This window comes from Seriola dumerili, unplaced genomic scaffold (genome assembly GCF_002260705.1).
Source record: "Seriola dumerili isolate Sdu_G_001 unplaced genomic scaffold, Sdu_1.0 BDQW01000149.1, whole genome shotgun sequence".
NCBI classification, from domain to species: domain Eukaryota; kingdom Metazoa; phylum Chordata; class Actinopteri; order Carangiformes; family Carangidae; genus Seriola; species Seriola dumerili.
In genome coordinates, this window is record NW_019174404.1 from 10068203 (window position 1) to 10089748 (window position 21546).

At 39.1% G+C, this 21546-nt stretch overlaps 2 protein-coding genes across 2 annotated transcripts; one reads left to right on the plus strand and one right to left on the minus strand.

Annotated features, from left to right (window-relative positions):
* The first annotated feature begins 652 nt into the window (after positions 1-652).
* LOC111225654 (gamma-aminobutyric acid receptor subunit rho-1-like) lies at positions 653-14615 on the plus strand. Its single transcript, XM_022750658.1, has 10 exons — positions 653-795; positions 6262-6312; positions 6435-6541; positions 7515-7582; positions 8378-8601; positions 9328-9410; positions 10062-10202; positions 10677-10829; positions 11821-12017; positions 13262-14615. Exons 1-10 carry the CDS (start codon positions 689-691, stop codon positions 13562-13564), a joined length of 1434 nt encoding a protein of 477 aa, XP_022606379.1. The 5' UTR covers positions 653-688; the 3' UTR covers positions 13565-14615.
* An 835-nt stretch (positions 14616-15450) lies between these two features.
* Positions 15451-20556, minus strand: pm20d2 (peptidase M20 domain containing 2). The gene is made up of 7 exons (XM_022750659.1): positions 19932-20556; positions 19183-19331; positions 18924-19066; positions 17601-17755; positions 17075-17201; positions 16774-16881; positions 15451-16600 (listed from the first exon to the last, which is right to left on the minus strand). The coding sequence occupies exons 1-7, from the start codon at positions 20331-20333 to the stop codon at positions 16461-16463; spliced, it is 1224 nt and encodes a 407-aa protein (XP_022606380.1). The 5' UTR covers positions 20334-20556; the 3' UTR covers positions 15451-16460.
* Between the last annotated feature and the right edge of the window lie 990 nt (positions 20557-21546).

Genomic DNA, 21546 nt, shown 5'->3' on the forward strand with positions numbered 1-21546 from the left:
TAAAGGTTTCTTGTTTAAAAACTCTGTTTGCCTTATTTCTATGGGATTTGTTGGCACATCAACCTGTGAAATCATGTAGGGAGCATCCAAAAATATTCCCAGATCCAGGTCCCTCAAGAAGACATAGTGAAAAACACCACAGCAGACAGAAAGAAAAATAACTCTGCGATCAAAAACCCCACATTCAAAACATTTTTGACATGCAGACGCGAGACCGCAGTATCAGAAGGAGCCTTTCACGTTAGACACAGAGCTTCCTGTCAGCCTCTGCGAGTCTGTATCTCTAAACCGTTGACCTTACAAATGAGCACGCTGCATCACTGTGAGAATTGGTGTTTCTGGGCGGTGCAAAGTGGAGTAGAGCACATCAGAGTGCAGGATATCTGAGCACAGCAGCGCACAGAGAGGCAGGCACATCCGCCGCTGGAGGGATCAAATCTGTACCATCTGACGCTCAAGGATTTATGGGTTTAGTCAAAATTGCTTTTCCCACTGTGGAGATTAAGCACCGTAGGATGTTTTCCACTCAGGCCGTAGTGTAGCTGCTGCTGCTGTTGCTGTGTTTCTCCCCTTTTATCGGCTCCGGCGCTGGAGAAGGGAATGTCTCAGGGAGGAAGAGTGCTCCAAACCCTGGAGGGGAGTAGATTCTGACTGACAGGAGAGGTCCGTCCTCTGGGGAATGTGAACCATGCAGGTGGATGCTGTTCTTGTGCTCTTCTGTGTTTGGCTCGTGGGTGCAGCTGGGAAAATGGCCCAGTCGAGGGGTCACAAGCTGGAGACCTACAAACAGAGCAGGTAATGTCAAAGGAGTCACAGATGTCAAGGACAAACACTGGAGTGCATGGGTTTTATTGTCTTAACAGGATACTTTAGATGAAGCTTTTAATACAAAATCTGCAAACATTTTTAAATGTTAAAGCCCTTTTACCGATGAGGGCGTCTTTTTTTTCTTCTTATAGATGTTTTATTTTGGGTTTACACGATGTTGTCCAGTGTTTCCTGTGTCACCTGTGCTCCTCCCTCCCCCCCTGAAAACAGACTTATTCAGACAGCAGATTGGAGAGTGGAGAGAGAGGGAGACCTAAATCCCCACATCTATTTATGTACTACTGGTGAATGCTGTGTTCTTTTGCCCCACAACTGCTACAGGCCAGTTAATGACTGTTTTCCCCAAAGGCAGCAGTTGTAGTCAATGTCATTTTCAGGTGATTATTTAGGCTAATTGCTCCCTTGTTAATGCATCCATTGGATTAGATGCTTTAGTTTAAGCATTTAGTCTCGCTTCCTCAGTTCTTATAGATTGAATTGGCTTGGACATTAGAGGTGATTTAAATAGAAAGATTCTCATTTGCATATTAGGATGTAAAAACTTTTAGCACTGCTGTCAAGTGCAAGGAGCAGTATATGGAGGGGCAATCTGGACATAGCTGTGGTGGAAGAAACGTGACATTTACAACTCAAAACAAGCAATTAGCATTTCAGTCATTTTTGACTCACTTGTAAAATGCTGATAGCTTGACTAAAACTCAAAACCAATCAATATTTTAATGATTCGGTTAAATTTGGGCCACATATTGAAGCATAAAAATGCTTCATAACTGTAGATTTGTAGATTGTAGATTTAAATAGATTTGTGAAAATGCTGTTAGATACTTAAATGATGAACTCTTAAGTACATAACAAAATTGTCAGATGAAATAATTCAGAATTATAATATTCAATAGTGGTTTAAATAGGGCTGCAACTAATTATTCTTTTGTTGATTAAATTAAAAACTTGCCTATCAGAAGTTCCCGGAGCCAATGGTGACATCTTAAAATACCTCGTTTTGTCCAACCAACAGTCCAAAACCCAAAGATATTCAGTTTACTATCATATGAGACAAACAAAGACGAATCTTCACATTTGAGAAGCTGCAACCAGTGAATGTTTTAGCCATTCTTGCTTAAAAATTACTTAGGAGATTAATTGGTTAACAAAGTATGTGCAGATTACTTCTTTGTTGATCAACTAATTGATAAATTGACCAGCTGTTTCAGCTGTAATAAGAATATTCATATTATCACAGCTGTTTGCATGAAGCAGTATGTGGAAGTGCAGCATGACTAGTGGTGTACTGAAAGAAATATGACTTTTACACTACAAAAGGCGAAATGAGTAACTTAGTCTTTAGACCACATATTAAAGCATAACATTTTTTAATGCAACTGTTTGATATCTTGAGTAGAAGTTGTGGCATCATCTAAATATATGATGTCAGGTATTTAAAGTGAGCGTTAATATACACAGCAAAATTGTTAGAATTCATTTTAATCTGGGAGTATAATAATCATAATATGCCAGCATGTTTATAAGCCTGTCACTTTCAGATGGCACATGTGGAGCACAATATGATATCTGAGAGCAGAGAAATAATACACCTGCAACTAATGATTATTTTTTATTAATCTGATGATCATTTTCTTGATGAATCAATTAATCATTTGGTCTATTAAATGTCGAAAAAATTATATAAGAAAAACAACAAACAACCAAAAAACCATTGCACCTTCCCATAGTCCAAGTACATTCAAATTACATGTTTTATCCACCCACAGTCCAAAACCACAAGAAGACAAAGAATGGCAGGAAATCATCCCATTTGGGAAGCTAAAAATTGGGAATGTTTGGCATTTCTGTTTGAAAAATGGCTCAGATTATTCATCTATAATCAAAGTAGTTGCTGATTAATTATGTCAATCTGGTAATTCATTAATCAAGAAACGGTTTCAGTTTATGAATGAAAAACTTGACTCAGCAATATCCAAAATTACACTGACATGTCTGCTGTTATTTGACTCATTACAAAAAATAGTAAGAACACTAGTTGTCAGAAAAAGTTTGAATGATTCATGTATATTTGACATTTTTTTCACTAGGCTATTCTCTTGTATGAATATCCGCACAGAGTTCAACTGTAGCCTGCGGCCCCTGAGTGAGAAACAGTTTTTGCATTAAACTCTGGTGAAGACGATAAGATTTTCCCAAGCAGGCAAAGTACAGCTGTGTACACCTCATAACGCTATCAGCATTGAATGATTTGCATCTACTTAATATATCCAACAACCCCTGTCAAATCATAATCCCCCCTGCCTTTAGATATAGTATCACTTTTCACGTTATAACTGCTGTTATTTATAGATCAGAGACGACGTCAAACCTCAGCCTGCTTGAAATTAAGACACTCATCCATTTGAGTAAAAGAAATGTGTTTGACATAACATACAGCTGCTTGTATACATCATGACAAACTGTCAGGATGCATGACATGGTGAGTCTGATCTCACTGAAGGCACGAGTGTGTGTTAAACAGTGCATGGTTAAAGCTGCCTTTTTAAATCTAAACAATCCTCCGTGAAATTACAGTCATTTAAAGTGATCATCTCTGCCCTAAGGTGATTAAGAAGATCATTAAGTGTAAGAGGAGCACTATCGTAATCATCTGTGGAAAATCTGGAGAAGACAAAGCACAAGTGGCTCAAAGCTGCACTGTAATCTCTAAACGCCACTGTTGACTTGTTATCAAATCTATGCTTCACTGTTTTTTTCCCTTCAACTAGTTAAAAGTCCTCTCACATCGTCTTCTCTTTGCTGACACACACAGTCTGTGAATACAAATCTCTGATTCCTCTTCTAGCAAGGGGGGCGGGGGGGCATCTCATGTTCTTATGTAGAAGTCAAACTCGTCTTCTCGCTGTTTCTCATCACTCCACTCCTCCTCCTCCTCCCTTGAGTGTGAAATTGCAAAAGCGGCTGGATGTTGCCATAGCGTGGGTTGTGGGAGTTTTCACTAAATTACTGAAAAATTTTTCACCCGCTGCCTTGAAGGAGGAAGAGCGGAGTTGGGGATTTGTGTGGGACAGCAGAGTCCCACACAAGGGAACATCTGAGGAGAAAACCCTCATGAGGTTTAGAAGATAATTTGGAGTGGTGGCTGGATAATTCTTTGGACAGAAAAACAACACATTTTGATGATAGGAACTATCACCCTCCTTATCTTCCCTCATTTCCCTCTTATATGTTTTGCTTTTTTTGACATTTCAGCAAACAATCTGTAAATCAAAGGAAATTTAAAACACTTCCATACATAGCCAAAATGTGGTTAGCTAGCTACATATTTAGTCAAAACCTAGTTAAACCCAGAACCTCTTGACATTTATTTTACTTTATACTTTTTTATGTAAAAGAAAACAGCATGCTAAATATACAAGTTATCACAAAACATGGCTATAAACCAAACCAAACAATCAACTACAGAGTCAAGTCAAGCTAGCTGGTGAGGTAGCCATGGCTAATTTTGACTAAAGCTAAATTGATCTCCTCTACCCCCATAACTGTTCCCTGTGGTTGAAATATATACATTTTGATTAACTAACATCTTGGTAATTCAGTTATCCCTAAGGCAGCAGCTAATCATGGAGAATAAAAACAGCTAAACTAAAAAAAAAAGTAACTAGCCTAGCTTAGCAGAGTAGCATTGGAAACTCAAATTCAGTTTAACACACTACTTAACTGTAAATCCTTTTTTTATATTAATTTCAAAGTAATTACTAATAAATGGACAATGGGGAGCAGAGAGAATCCATTTTGTTTGTTGACACAGTTTTTTTTTACCACATTAATTCTTGTGGTAAAATAAAGTCTAAAAATAAATTACATAGAATAACGACATTGCATCCTATCCATCTATTACAGTACACCCAGTGAGCCTGTAAACTTTAAACTCCTTTTTTCGCGACTTCAGTTTTGTCTGTAGTATACATTCGCCATTAATGTGTCCAGAATGACCTCTGCAGAAATCTGGCCATTTAACCCTGTGGCGATGCATGCATGCATGCAGGCCAGCCGCTGCAGAAAACAGCAGAAACAGCGTCAGGCCACACAGAGCAGAGCAGTGTGCAGACAGGCAGTCTGCTGTGTGGCGTAGGCAGGCAGAGAGGGGATTGGAGAGGCATTTCTGCCAAGAGGATTAGGAACCAGCTGCTGGACGGACACAGACAAGGAGCACCCATTGCCCATCACATCACTGCAGCTACAGTAGCACCCAGAGAAACCCTCTTCTTACTGTTTGATTTTGCTCTTGTTGTGTTTTTTTCTGTTTTGGTGCAGTCCCTTCATCTCTCCCTTTCTCTTTCTTCCTCAGTTGTATTTCCTTAATGCATGTTTGTGGTTGTCACAGGGATTTGGCGCTGTCTATCACAGCATGCTCTACTCTATTAATCCATTTTAGGGTTTTTGGTATTCATCTTTTTTTTCTTTTCTCTGTCTCTCGTGGCCTGAAATGGTGCCTAAAAGACAAGTACACAAAGGCAGGCCTCTTGAAAAGTGACACCAGAGAAGATCTGGCTTCATTCAAATTGGATGTGATTAGGAAATGCTCTTTTGCCCTTTGTGCGGTTTGTGGATGAAATGTGTGTGATGTAACTACATGTATTACATCTCTGCCATAGAGAGCATCAAGACAAAAGTTATTATTGCCTCTTAACACTATGTAGATTTAAGCTTTAAAATGACATGTGTAACATTATTTGTTCAAATTAAAGCTACAACAAATTATTATTTTCATTATTGATTAATCAGAAAATAATTTTTTTCAATTGATTTATTAACAGAGTAATGAAAAATGTTTATAATTTCACAGAGCCTGAGGTGACATATTGAAAATAGCTTGTTTTGTGTGTCCAACAGCCCAGAACCCAAATATATTTAGTTTATCATCATATATGACAAAAAAGAAAGAAAATTTTCAAGAAGCTACAACCAACAAATACTCTTTATTAACACTGACAAGAGCAACACATTTCGCTCAACACTTTATCAGGCTGATGAAAATGTGGCGGTGTAGTGTTTGACCACATCAGATAATCAATATACACACAAGTACATGCAAGAAATAATTAAAGAAGATGAAAACAAACAAACAAACAAACAAAAGAAAAAGAACAAAAAAAATGGAAATGGAAAATAAAAATGTCAATCATCTATAGACTATAAAATGAAAGAAATAAAAGATGAAAATAACATGCCAATCAAAAAACACTTGTAGAAAGAAGCTAAAATACACAGCATGATTTACTTTTTTTTCAAAAAGAATATGTTGCGTTGTAGAAGTAAAACAGCACAAAAAGTAAAGTCTCAGCTTTTTGTACAATGTTCTGCTGCTGCCATATGTGACGGATGTTCTTATTTATTTATTTATCTATCGCTGCTCTTAATTAACAGGTTGCGAAGAGAGACCAGAATGGATGGAGGTGGAGGTCACAAATCTGGAAGGTACGCCTTAAAACTCTTAGATTGACAGATTTTCAAACTAATATAGAGTCATTTCCTAATTAAAAACTAATATATCCCTGAGGGCTCATTGTGACCACGTGTCCTTCTTTTGTGTTTTACAGCCCGATTTACAAACGAAGCCCAGACATGACAAAATCACCGATGACGAAATCTGAGCAGCTCCTGAGAATAGATGACCACGATTTCACCATGAGACCAGCATTCGGAGGTCAGAAAATCAGATTTGAGTAATTGAAGTGAAAGCGTTTTCTTTCATTAACAAATCTGCAGCTCAGACACGCTGGACAAACGATTTCATTGGAGGCTGCATGGTCAGTCATCAAGTGCAGCGGGATGAGATTTGTTCTGTGGTCATTGGTTTGGACCAAACTGTCCTATAGGCTTTAAGCTCTTGACCTTGGTGACACCATCCATGCAAGCTGTGCTGGAGTTTCCAATTGCAGCTCAGTTCTTTACATCACAAGTGTTGATACATGTCTTTTGCATCGCTGTATATTAGAGGGATGTGATGTCAGCTTTTTGAAATCAAATCTGAAGGATTACACTGAGATAAAGACACGAAAGCTTTTGTTTTTACTAGAAGATCATAATGGAATATAATCTTTTTAGCTGTCTTTATCTTTTTATTTGTCTTTTGGGGCAAATAACCACATATACAAGAATGGTATTTAACCCCCAAAAAAATCAATGCAGTGACAGAGACACGTGCTGTTTTTATCAGATGACTACTTTTAATCGCACGACAATCTGCTGCTGAAAACACACCAAGTGACCCTTCGTCTAGTTTCGACCATCAAGTGCGTCTCAGTTGGAAGTGGAAAAGAGAGCTGGATTTCATCCACCGCTGCATCAACTTTGATCCATTATTGTGACCTAATTGTGTTTGTGTACTATTGGAGGATGATGATGCAGAGTAAAAAGGCTGAAATAGGTCAAAAGTAGAGTCCCAGCCAGACCGACACAGTCATGGCATAAGGGGTTGCTCTATATTTGTGTGATTCAATGTTGTTTTTGGAAACGTGATTTCCAAAACAAGACAATGAAAAAGTCTCTGTAAGGGTCATGCTGACTTTTTACCCACTCTTACATTCGTAATGAAGCAGAAAACACACATTCATGCAGCTTCTATGGAGAAAAATAACATTTCTGCATTTGCTGACATGAGTCAATTTTCATTTCAGGCCCTCCAATTCCTGTTGGAGTAGATGTTCAGGTTGAAAGTCTGGATACCATCTCTGAAGTAGATATGGTAAGTATGACACAGCTTTTTGGTATACTTTTCAAAATCATGGATTGCAGGTTACAGGATACAGCAGTGTTTACTCAAGTACAATTTTGAGGTATTTTACTTAAATATTCCCATTTTCTGCTATTCTACTCCACTCCATTGATTTATCAGCAATAGTTACTAAGATTTGAAAGATTTTACATTAAAATGCATATGATGAGATTATAAACTACAATGTATTATCAAAGACTAAACCAGTAGTTCCTAATCAGTTTCACCAAAGAGACACTGCTCCTCCAAACGTCCCAGATGTTTGAGCCCTTAAGAGGTCAGATTATTCAACAATGAACAAAAACAGAAGAAGTCTGAAAAATGAATTCAAATGTGTATGACATAACTTTGTTTTGTCTACTTTGCTACTTCATCTATCACCTCATGACCCTTCAGATATATTTTGTGATTCTTTGGAGGAGGCCTGACCCCAAGCTTTGGAACTATTGGACTAAACTACCTACTAAACTGGAGCAGCCACAGGAGGAAAACGCTGCTTACACATGCATCAGTATTAACAATCTGTAATGTCATATACTATGTCAGTCAGAGAGAACATTTCACTGCACAACCACCACTTTTACTTTGATACTTAGTGGATGACACATTCGTACTTTTACCTACTTTTAAGTAGGATTTTGAATGCAGGACTTTTGCTTGTTATTGAGTATTTTTAGATTGTTGTACCGGCCCTTTTACTTTAAAAAAGTATTTGAGTATTTCCTCCACCACTGTTCAGCACTCCAGTGTTTTTCCTTCCTGTAGGACTTCACTATGACACTGTACCTGCGTCACTACTGGAAGGATGAGCGGCTAGCGTTCCCGAGCACCAACAACCAAAGCATGACCTTTGACAGTCGCCTGGTGAAGAAGATCTGGGTTCCTGACATGTTCTTCGTCCACTCCAAGCGCTCTTTCATCCACGACACCACCACTGATAACGTCATGCTGAGGGTTTATCCTGATGGCAACGTCCTCTACAGTCTCAGGTAGACCCAACGCCTTTCTTATAATAGTGAAAAAATGACAAGCCGTTTATATATTTGGAAGAAAAAAGAAATAAATTTAAGACAATATTATTGGTCATTTTCCTCTGCTATAAAAAATAATGGAAAACATCACAATAAGAAATCTTTTTCCAACAGAGAAATAAAAAAATTCAGCACGTCCAGAATCAAAAGCACACCACATGAAAAACTCACCACTGATTTGCTTTGATGAATCTCACAGCAGGTGAAAGGTCCAGCAGCATTCTGTGGAACAACATGATCATTGTAATCAGTGTTGCATACAATTGTGACAGCCCTGGGTTAATCATTCATTGTAGGGTCCTTTGAACCTGAGTTTAATCAGGAAAGTAATTTATATTCACATAGCATAACATAAGGCCATCTGATTAAGAATTGGGGATAACAAGAGGGATAGTGGATAAAAATTACACAACACTGCAGAGAGATAATACAAAGAGGAAAATGAAAACACATTCAACACTGCTCTGAAAAAAGAGAATAGCACAATCAGAAGTTTAACAGACTTAACAGACGCACGTCTCACTATCAAGCACAAACTAGACAGCCTGAGTCTCTATTCCTTCTATTTTTTTTGCCAGACTATTTACCGCACATACATTTGCGAATTTAACCTCCATCTTCTCTGTTTCTTTAGAAGTTAAATTACAGTGTTTTTGTTTGTGTCACACAATTTTGTCCCCGCAGAGTCACTGTCACTGCAATGTGCAACATGGACCTTAGCCGCTTCCCTCTGGACACCCAAACCTGCTCGCTGGAGATTGAGAGCTGTGAGTGGATTGATCAAAATATGGACAAATATGTCAGCAAGACACATCTTTCTTTTTTTTTCTCCATTTGAACATGCTGCTTCTACCATCCATCCATCCATCCATCTGTCCAGAGCATCTTAAAGATTTATGTCTGGATTTGAAATCTGCTTTCACATTCACGGTTCTCTCAGAGTATGGTTTTTCTTTTTTCTTTTATGCTTTCTTCTAATACCACCAACATTTCACTCATACGCAAGAAATATCAATATGAGTTGTGCAATGACATTTACTGAACACATTCATAAACACTTTTCCATTTTAGACACAACATAAGCTTTCCTCTTGTGTCCTCAAATTTGCTTCCCAGATATCTCATTAAAATCTGAGATATATCATACCATGAAAGATTTTGAGCACATTCATGCTTCAAAGAGAATAAATAGCTTTAATTTTAATGACCCTTTCCTCTTGCACCAACTCCTCATAGTGTGCAATGAATACTGCAGTCTCTAGGGACTGCTAGTGGTGCTCTAGACTGGTAGTCTTAGTCATGTTTTATCTTTTTCTGTTGGACATTTTGTTCGTATTATCATCCAGCATTGTCCTGACTAAATCTGCCCTGATTTGGTTTGTCACAGATCTTCTTACTTCTACATATTTTCCCACCAGATGCCTACACAGATGATGACCTGATGTTGTACTGGAAGAAAGGGAACGAGTCCCTGAACACTGACGATAGAATATCTCTGTCCCAGTTCCTCATCCAGAAATTTCACACCACCACCAAACTGGCTTTCTACAGTAGCACAGGTAATGTAATCCACAACTCTGGCACTTCTAATACAGTGATTATGCAAATGGCTCATATGTGTTTACCATGCGTGTAAGAACTAGATCACAATTGAATTACAAGTTCAATGAATTTCATTTTACTTTATAAGCCTTTTCCAACTAAAGGATTGAGTTTTCCTTACATGAAATTGATGTCCCTTGAATGTCACACCAAGAAGAATGTCCTAATATTTAATCCTTACTGTGAAATGAAATGAATCAAGCTATTGCCAACCACTTGTACTCGTCTGGAAAGCCACTGTAAAAGCCCTGCAGCTTTCTCCTAACCAAACGTCACTTCGCTCACAAGAGCAACCTGAAGCATGAAAAGGATTTGGTGTCCTATCTTTCTCCACCAGACTAGCAGGGAACCTCCGCTGCAAGTGTTTGTACTGTGTATCAGCAGCCAACATATGACAATGTGTGTGCAATGGTGATATTTCTTCTTCCTAGGATGGTACAATCGTTTGTACATCCACTTCACCCTGCGGCGCCACATTTTCTTCTTCCTGCTGCAAACCTACTTCCCGGCCACTCTGATGGTCATGCTGTCCTGGGTGTCCTTTTGGATTGATCGTAGGGCCGTACCCGCCAGGGTGCCCTTAGGTATGGCAGATTGTACCTCTCAGAGTGTGGACTTTACAAAGAAGCGCTACTAAAAGGATTATCTAGTTTGAGAAATGTTGGCTTGTTCCAAAAGGGAGGGAAGCAAGGAAACATAGTGCATTGTAGAGCAGTAATATTGGTTGTATAGAACATAAGATGTGAGAAATGTGATAGGTGATTTCCCATCCCAGGTTGCATCATTCAAAAACATATTTTAAAAAAGACTGAAGAGGTAAATGAATGCAAGATTTAACTAGAATAAAGCAAAGTTAGTTGAGCAGTACGTTAATGTCTACCATGCTACCATCCTAGATTAGCTTATTACCATGCTAACATTTGCTAATTTGCACTCAACAAAGTACCGCTAAAGCGGATGTGAATGTCATTATTGAAGGTACACATTGGATTTTTGTCCTAATTATGACATGATAGAAGGTTTAGGATCCACATCAATGTTTGTACCAGATTTCAAGACAATCCATCCAATAGTTGTTGACATTTCACTCAAAACCACAAAGGTGAACCTCATGGTGGCGGATCACCAAAGTCATTAGGTTTCATGTCTGTACAAAATTGTATGGCAATCCATGCACTGGTCCAAAGTTGAAGACGGACGGACGGACGGACGGACGGACGGACGGACGGACGGACGGACGGACAGACAGACAGACAGACAGACAGACAGACAGACAGACAGACAGACAGACAGACAGACAGACAATACAGCAGTGCCATCCCCAAAGCCATGCTGCTAGCTCCCACAAACCTGTGGAGGAGGGACTGTCATTAGAGAACTTCCCAACAGTGATCAATAAAATAGAATAAAATGAGAATAAAACATATGCATTAAAATTAATTACTACTATTTAAATAAAAATAAGAAGAACTAGGGTCATATGTGCACCCCTCTCTGTGCTATTTAGCGTTTGGTTTTATCCAGTAAATTAAAAAATCTTTGCTGTGACTAAACTGTTTGCATGCACCCCTCCAGGCATCACCACAGTGCTGACCATGTCCACCATCATCACCGGGGTCAACGCCTCCATGCCGCGGGTCTCTTACATTAAGGCAGTGGACATTTACCTCTGGGTCAGTTTTGTTTTTGTCTTCCTGTCGGTGATAGAGTACGCGGCGGTCAACTACCTGTCCACTGTACAGGAGAGGAAAGAGAGGAAGCTGAGGGAGAGAGTAAGTGTGATTTCTCTCTGTGGCTGAACAGTTAACGTATGAAATGTTGATGTCTTTTTGATTCACCATGACAAATTAGAGTGGTTGCTCTCTACATGGCCACTTTAAACCAAAGCAGTGTAATGATTAATTACAGTAATTCATAAAAGCCAGATGTGATTATTTGCTTTTTTTGGACATTAATCTTATGACCTGGATATAAAAAAAACAAACAAAATACTTCAAGGTGATAGTTTTGATTTCCCGATGTGTAAGTGAACGTAGCACTGTCAAGCTTAATTCATGGCCAAAATGTTCCATAGGTAAAGGACAAAAACTACGCAATGTTTAGTTCTGTTTTGGCCTTTTTAACAGTAAATAGAGCATCATTCATACTAAGAAATGAGGTCACATATCTGTTCAGTAAAAGATCTGAATGTGTGGCCAAAATATTCCCGTTTTACTTTTAGTTTTATAAGTAAAAATAAGGAAGCAAGTATTGCCCTGATGTTTTGCATGAATGATTAACGAAAAACAGTTGTTCGTCCTGATTTCGACCAGCACCTCGTAGACGTGGAGCTCTGCAGAATACATTAGTAAGTTCTAATTGTTGTAGTTTAAAAGACTGACACAAATATTTACATGGATTCATATTTACCATACAGCTTGTGGTTTTAAAACTCTTTGTGGGCTGATTTTAATTTGCTGAATGTGACACAGTCTGCTTTAGTGGATAATAAGGAGACACCCAAATGAAGTTGAAACAGAAGAATTGACAGCTCTCTCCAATTCACACAACAAAGACAAGACATGAAGAATGACCTCATTCAATATTAAAATATTTTACCCATTAAAATATTTCTAAACTGGGAGAAACGTTAATAAATAATGTATGTGCATTTCCCATAAACAGATAAATATTTTCTAAATTGGTTCAGTTAAAGCTGCTTGCGGCACTATGGCAAATTATTTCTGGGACTCCAGCTTGTGTACTATATTACTATTCTTCATCTGCCAAATGCTGCAGCATATGGAGCCAAATTGCCCACGTACCCCGAGGAAAATCCCCTGCACAAACATCCTTTTATAAATGTTTCATTCCAAACTTATTTAAAGACCTGAGTATGAGGATAAAAAATGATAAACATTTGACAAACTAATGGATTTATACGCTCTTTTTAGTTTGTTTACGACTCTACGGAAAGTAGCGTCCATCGTAAGCAGTTTGAGGAGTGTCAAATTGTGTTGTCTTTTTACCCCTCTAGCTGCCGTGTACCTGTGGCATCGGCAACCCAGACGAGATGATGATCGACCCCCAGATCACTGGCTATGGGTCTATGGATGTCAACACCACAGGGAATTATGGGATGCCTGAGAACGGCGGCCGCCAGGAACGAATCTTAGCGCAGGTTGCATTGAATGACCCGCAAATAGCAAGCCAGGTGAAGCCGTCCAGAGGCTATGTGAACATTTGGATAGACACCCACGCCATAGACAAGTACTCGAGGGTTGTCTTTCCTGGTGCGTACATCCTCTTTAACATCATCTACTGGTCCATCTACTCATAACACGGGATGCAGAAGTGCAACCAGTAACTGTGGCCGTCGTCCATGACGGGACTCCAGGAGCTCAGCCCATTTTGTACAAGAGCAGGAGAGGTGACAGTTTTCAGACAGAGGAACTGCTCATAAGATGCATGGAGACCATTGACAGACTGGTGACCATTGCCTTCTTGACCCAGCCACTTAAAACTGAGGTACTGACAAACGGGACAGTCGTCGTCACTGGTTTTGTCAATCCACCAAATCTATGTGGTTTTATGTTGTGACTGTACTGCTGTTGACGGAAAGTCGTTTGGATATTGTTGCCGCCTGAGGACCTACCGCATACTCAGATAATAGTGCAGTTTAACTCAGCTATGTTTCAACTCTTGATGCAGTAACTGACCACACAACAGCTACCCTGGCTTTGTCTAGCACCTTTAAAGCACACAGTTTTACTAGTAATATCTGTGTAAAAGCAAAAATTTAGCCATTTTGCAGATGGTCATGTGCCGGACTATTCCTTTGCTGGGACCAGTAACTTCCTGGAGTCTCGGCTGTTACTGCTCCAGGACATAACGTCCTGTAAAATGACAAATTGATGTTTTTACACCTCAGTTTTTATATGGATTATCAAATGAGATATAACACATTAATAAGTGAGCTGTAGAAGTGCTGGTTGGCAGATTTTGTAACTGTTAAACAGAGCCAGGCTAGCTGTTTCTCCATTTCCTGTTTTTGTGCTAAGCTAAGCTAATCAGCTCCTGGCTGTAGCTTCATATGTAGTCTTCAGATATGAGAGTGATATCAGTCCTCTCGTCATCGCAAAAGAATGCGTATAGGTGTGATTTTTCAAAATGTGGAACTATTTCTTTACCGGATGATCAGATTTTTCTTATTCTTAAAGTTCAATTCTTCTTTTGCAGCACGTTAGTATGATTCATTATATGTAAAAAATTTTGTGATCTTTGTATGAGTGCAGTTATGCATTGCATTAGTGTAATTTGACACAGTTTAGGAAAAAAGCAAAACAATGCAGTCTATTAAAATCACAAATGTAAAACTATATGTTTAGTAAATCCCAAATATTGATAATAATATTGAGTTTTATTTTTTAAATGTCCTTATTTCTTCTTTTCTTTCTTTTTTTTTTTATACAACGGAAGCTCATCTCCTCTGTCTGGTGTTGTGAGGCTTTGAGGTTCACTGTGACCTGTTAGTTGCTAGTTTTATTGTCTTTTTCAGCTTAAGACAACTTTATACTTTGTTAAGCAAAAGATATTAAGAACATCTTTCGGTGGTTCATAAAAAAAAATGTATTAACCAAAAATACAGATATAAAATTTTACTCTTGAAAGATGATACATGTGCGAAAATGTTTAATAAATGTTTTGTTTTCTGAAAATGTGAACATTATTTGAGCAGAGTTTAGGTGCTGGACAACAAAAACACAATACTGTACATTTTAAATCTCCTCCATGTAATTTATTGATTTTGTGCAAATAGAAATTGATTGAGATGCATGGCTGAAAATGCCTCTTTTTCCATATACGTCAATTAAAATCAACTTAAAACAAACAAAAACAGAAAAATTTGTGATAACAAATTTTGTGTCAGTTGAATCACATGGTAACATTTTACTGGTGCAACTCCTCAAGTCTTGGTCCCCAAGAAAATCCTATTTTCCTGCTCTCCTATACAGCATATTTAAACTGTGCCGGAGGATAAGCTTTCACAGGTATTAGACATTGGATTCCTACCAGCTCCAGGGTTTCTCTTCCCTCTCTGGCACAGGTCTGATTGCTGATGAGCATTCATACCAAATCACATAAACTGGATCTTCTGTAATAACATTAACTGCTCCTGTCACTTAAATTATATATATATATATATATATATAAAATATGTTAAAAGATGCAGAAGTCAAAGCAATACCACTTCTGATTGGTTCACCTTTATCATCATCAATAAAATCACTCCAAGTCAAAAAATCTAAAAACAAGACAAAGAGTCTGTTGCTTGCACTTTGGCACAGTGGTGCTTTGAGCTAACTAAATGCTAACTGAGCTTAGTGTGTTAGCATGCTAACATTTGCTACTCCCACCAAATGTGAACTACAGCTGAAGCTGATGTGAATCTGATTAGTTTCACGGTATTTAGTTAGAAACCGAAATACTGGACAAAAGATGATAGCGCTACAGTAAAAGTTAAGAGATCACCAAACTTATTACATTTCTGCCTCTGGAGAACATGAGCGTCTAACCCAAATTTCATGACAATCTATCCAATAGTTGTTGAGAAAGTTTCAGTAAATAGCCACCTAATGATGGCGCTAGATGAAAAATAAGAGAGTGTCAAAAGTCATTAGAATTTATCCTCTGGGGATCATGAATCTACCAAATTCTGTGGCAATCCATTCAGTATGTTGAAATATTTCACAGGATAAGTGAAAACAAAACTGAGGATCTTCAAACTCAGTAGTTTTGATCCTCTTGGGACCACAAATATCTGCACAAAATATCATCTCAATGCATCCAATAGCTGTTCAAATATTTAATAAGCTAAACAAGCTCTCAGACTGACACTGCCACCCCCTGAACTGTGCCGTGAGCACTGATGAAAATGGCCTAAAATTGCAACGAGGATATAAGCCATAGCTTTACCTTCTTTTAAAAAAAAATTGTGGCTGCTGCCTGTTATATTAATGTGAAAGCGTTACTTATTCCAGTCTCTCTCACTCCATTAAGGTGGTCTTTGAGATACTCAGGTCTCTGTTGTTAGTTTTACAGCTTTCCACAACCTTTCCACAACCTCAGACACCTTCGTCTGTCCGGAATTCGTGTTATTTTTCTTATTATTATTAAATTTATCATTAAAATTGGTGTATTTATGGAGCTGTCAAAGTTGCATCGCTGGCTTCTAGTCATTTCTCCTGTTTTTGTTTTGCCAGGCTGAAGTCCTCTCTCACTTGCCTGAGCAGATCAGGGCAGCACACGACATCCACAGCTGTCATAGCCAGGGTTTTGGCTATCCTCAGGGTGAACAACTGGGCCTTTTCAGCTCCTGGTGCAGGAAAAAGAGTGGAGGAGGAAAATAAAGCATCAAATAAATAGAAACTAAACAGGAAGACCAAGTGACCTGGGAAAAGATGGCTGAAAAAAATTGTCTGATCTTAGTGCAATTCAATTCCGTTACAAGAAACAACATCTGTTCCCAATAGACACGTGCTGCCATACCTGCTGCGTCGGTGTATTCCTCAGTGTGGTTAAACGCATCGGTGCAGATGTAGAAGAAAGGATGAATCCCAGGAACTATGAATGATACGTTGCCAAAGTCTGTGGAACCTGCCAGATAATTATAAATTCACTGTGATAATGAGTCTGTGTTGATCCACTGAACAACAAAAACATCACACTTCTACACTTCTTATGTTTTATACATTTTTCTGCACTTTCAGCATTTTTCTGTGTGTGTGTGTGTGTGTGTGTGTGTGTGTGTGTGTGTGTGTGTGTGTGTGTGTGTGTGTTTTTTACCTACCAGAGAAGTTGGCTGGCTGCTCTGGAAACTCAATCCCCAAAGCTTTTCCATTATGTTCGTACAGGTTTGCCAGTGCAGCATTAGGCAGAATGTTATAGTAGGCATGGGATGGGTAGGTTATCTCCACCTCAAGGAAACAGAAGTTAATTCTAATTCATAAAACGCAGTGTACAAAGATGTAAGATCACAACACAGTAAAATATTACCATCATATATTAACAATATATGAATCTGTGCACACTTCGCAGTTTGAGTTAAACCTGCCTGAAGCAAGTGCAGATGGAGAAGAAAAGCAGCCTGAAGATAACGGTGAATTATGTAACAGCAGCACAGCACTCAGAGCATAATTACAGGAATATGTTAAAAGGGACAATCTTATATAACAGAATTGCATTTCTCCACTATATGACCATACACTGTTTGTTCCTGTGTCTTTACTTGATTGTTAATCTACATAAGCAGGGATGCAATGTGTACCCAGCACAGAGGGAAGCAAATGGAAGACAATATATTTATGTAAGCTTACTTGGCAACCAGTGGCCACAGCGGCTGCCCTAAAGCAAGCCTCTGCTTTGGCCTTGAGGTCACAAAGATCCTTAACCAGCGGTGTGCGCAGATAAAACTGTAATTCAGTGTAGGCGGGGATAATGTTGGGCTTCACTCCTCCATGTTTGATGATGCCTGTAGTGAAGACAATGTGGACAATGAGCAAGGATGAGAAGGAATGAATCCATACCTCTGTATAGTTACACAATTCATACGGGTTTCAATGTCGATCTACATTTCAAAGTGCATATGTTACAGATACATTTACTCAGATACCTTATAATTCTTATTCCTGTTGAATTAATGTAACTGTTAGTGTATAACTTCACCATAATAAATAAAGACAATATCTTCTGTGAGCACAAATTTCTACCAGTGTGAGCCTCAGTGCACGAATGACCATGTATACAAAATAAAATATCACAACAATCTTTAAAGAAAATTTTGAAAACACAGTGAACTCAATAAACTCACAGTAATCTCAGTAAACTTCCATCTATGATATCTTGGGGCGTTTTACACATTGATTAGACAGATGACAGAAAATGAGGTGAGGGAGAGGGAGAGGGAGAGAGAGAGAGGGGGGGAGAGAGAGAGAGAGAGAGAGAGGGGGGGGGGGGGGGGAGATAGGGAATTACATTCAACAAATGTTCACAGCTGGACAACTGACAGCTTGAACCAGGGACATGGTCATCTAAATTAACAGTGTCCTGCTCTTGAGAGGATTTGTGTGATGTGTTTTGAGCCTGATGGCATCTTTAGCAACGACTAACGACTGACAATTAGACCTGTAACTAACTGTTGTTTTCATTACCGATTAATCTGCTGATTATTCTCCCCATTAACCAATTAGTCATTTACTCAATGACATGTTACAATAGTGCTACAGTGTTACATGTCACAAAAAAAAAAAGGCGTTCACAATTTCTCACAACTCATGGTGACGCCTTAAATTTCTTGTTTTGTCCCACAAACAGTCCAGAACCTTAAGATATATTCAATCTACTGTCATATATAACAGAGAAAAGTGGCAAATTCCCTCATGTGAGAACCTGGAACCCAGAGAAGTCGGTATTTCTGCTTGAAAAAAGAATGAAACAATCAACCGATTATTAAAATTGTTGCAGATAAATATTCTGTCCATTGATTAATCAATGAATCAACTAATAATTGCAACTCTAGTGACAGTTAGTACAAAATGCTTAAAAGGTAAATGGACTGTTATGTCAGCTGCTGCGTCCGAGGTCAAGAATAAACTCTGAAGCTCTAACTAATTCTGTCACAGTTCCTCTCTGTTCCTCACCGTGAAGCCTCCACTCTGGTTTCAGCTGCTGTCTGAGCACGGAGATATTGTTGTAGGCCAGAACAGCAGCATCCAGGGCGTTCACCCCCTCCCACGGGTACGCAGAAGCATGGGATGCCTTCCCGAGGTACTTCACTGACACCCTGTGAAACATCGACACAGAGGTTTAAGGTTTGTCTGCAATATGTAGAGGTCAGGGGGTTTATCAACAGGGAGTAAATACACAGAGAATAATAATGAGCAGTGAAACGGAACATACTCATCGAGTGCAACACAGGGCAGGAATGGAGCGTCCTGCTGAGCCGGATGAGCCATGAAGACGAGGTCGACGTCAGCAAAGGCCCCCTCCTTGATCAGGTCGATCTTTCCTCCTATAGCCTCCTCTGCAGGAGTTCCCAGAACAGTTATCTGATATAAAGTGTTTAATTCAGTCATCTGGCATAAATGTCACCTCATGTGTGTCAGTCATTCCAGCTATTCCTGTAGGTCAAAGTTCATTCAAAAAAATACCAATGAAGAACTGTGATTTGTGACCGCAAATAGCCTACATCTGTAATTATGAGACAATGGCTCCCTGGACACAGACATGTAAGAGGCCTCCAATTATTTTTCACACAGGAGCAAGACCCAGAAAAAAGACCCTGTCTTTGGCATGGATCTGTACTTGAGTTGTGTTTTTGGTCTCTTTGTAGCTGTTTTGTGTTTCTTTGTGGTTGTTTTCCATCTCTTTGTGGACGTGGTGAGACTCGTGATCATTTAACATCAACTGTTTGTGGCCATTTTCCATCTCCTTGTGTTTGTGTTGCCTCTCTTTGTGGTACCAGGCCTGACCTATATCGTTTTATAGCTATTGGTTGAAGTCACATGTCACATCTTGTGTAGATTAATTAGCCTAGCCTTATGTTTTAAGGATTTATGGACATTTTATTTATCATTTCACGTGTTGGTGAGTTTCAACGTTTGGCTCCGGACTGTTCTTGAAATACCCCTATAGTTCTCTAAAGTTACCTTTACTGGGACAGGTAGTTCAGTCTGGTTTTCTAAGGCAGCTCTCAGCCCCACAGCGGCCGCAGCTCCCACCTCCGCTATCAGGTTGTGCCCGCAGGCGTGTCCGATACCTGGGAGCGCGTCGTACTCGCACAGGAACGCCACGTTCAGCACGGGGTCACCCTCCCTGCCACCTACCGGACCCCAGCTGGCCCTGAATGCGGTCGGCAGCTTGTAGTGACTTTGGACCGTCCATGTCTGGTCCTCCTGAGAGAAGAAGTGGACCAGCCTGTCGTGCGCATATGTCTCGTCACCGGCGAGTTCAGGGCGGCTCCAAATGTCCCGACTCAAGCTGTACAGCTCGTCTTTGCACCTGTCTATGCCCAGCTGGAGGGTCTCTTTCATCTGCTGTTGTTTGTCCATGTGGCCCGACTGTCTGTTCAACACAACACACTGTCTGTAGACCGAGCTAGAGTCCAGATAGCACAGGAAGCAGTAACCCTACATTATTCTGTTTCACATTAAAGTTTCATTTGGTTCACCCTGCCTGTGACTTTGGTTTTGTGCGAACCGCTGTCAAAGTGAATTTGCTCTCCTTCATAAATTTAGCGCCGTTCAGAAAGTGTGGAGGGGTCGGGGTGGGAGATACTGGTCTCACACCGGAAGTAGTTTGAATTGTCACTGGAGTTTTTCTTTTTTTTTTTCGTTTGTGAAAAATAAATAATGAAAAAGAAGCAATGGGTAAAAACAAAACAAAACAAAACAAACAAACAAACATAAAAAAAATAGCTATTTATTTTGCCCTCTGGGTTTAGGGAAATGGTTTCATCTTTGAAATTAAGGTTTTGTAACAACACCTGTTATAATTTTGGCCTAGTCAACATTTTGAAAAGGAACGACTTGTAACTAAGCTAAAATGCTCTTATTCGTTTTTATTTGAATAGACAACAGGTAATGAATAGAAGAAGAAGAAGAGGAAAAATAAAAAATAAAAAAGAAGAAGAAGAAGAACAATGTGCTCCTGGTTCTATTTTTGTTTAACTAGGGTGGATCCTATAGTTGCAGATACACTGTATGAGATTGTTGCTGCAATACTTATTTCTTTACATTTTATGAAAATACAGAACATATGGTAGCCTCTATTTCTGTGAAACTAAAACAAAAAAATCACTGCACTCTTCCTGTTTACAGTCAATTGCGGTGGAAATATTGCAAAAGAGTAAGTTCCTCTCTTTTGTTAAGCACCAGGCACTGAATGAGTCACTTTGAAGCAAGACAAGTATCGCCATCTGCTGGCCAGGATTACACTCTGCCCGCGTGCTTAAATGTTAAACTGACAAATAACATAACTACATGGCTTCCATCGAACTGTACCTAAATATTTGATTTGATACGGGAACATTGGATTTTGAATTATGGGAGAAAAATAAACAAAATATTATACATACAAACTAATTGCCATTCAATTATACTTCAAAAGTCCAGAAATATAATCTTAACATACACCAGTTCACATTTTGCATGTGAGTGATGTGCATCAATGAAAACCATGCTGCTTCATTGTTATTCTCTTTATCAAGATAAATCACAGGCCTCCTATCTACACAGGCCTATGTGATGTGCTGTAATAAATATT

What these genes read in the sequence shown, in the direction of transcription:
- LOC111225654 (XM_022750658.1), top strand. Translation starts at nt 689, where the DNA reads ATGCAGGTGGATGCTGTTCTTGTGCTCTTCTGTGTTTGGCTCGTGGGT. An exon ending in GGCTTTCTACAGTAGCACAG is followed by an intron (nt 10,203 to 10,676) that starts GTAATGTAATCC and finishes TCTTCTTCCTAG; the next exon opens with GATGGTACAATCGTTTGTAC. An exon ending in ACCCGCCAGGGTGCCCTTAG is followed by an intron (nt 10,830 to 11,820) that starts GTATGGCAGATT and finishes GCACCCCTCCAG; the next exon opens with GCATCACCACAGTGCTGACC.
- pm20d2 (XM_022750659.1), bottom strand. Translation starts at nt 20,333, where the DNA reads ATGGACAAACAACAGCAGATGAAAGAGACCCTCCAGCTGGGCATAGAC. An exon ending in AACTACCTGTCCCAGTAAAG is followed by an intron (nt 19,332 to 19,931) that starts GTAACTTTAGAG and finishes ACTTTATATCAG; the next exon opens with ATAACTGTTCTGGGAACTCC. An exon ending in GGAATACACCGACGCAGCAG is followed by an intron (nt 16,601 to 16,773) that starts GTATGGCAGCAC and finishes TTCCTGCACCAG; the next exon opens with GAGCTGAAAAGGCCCAGTTG.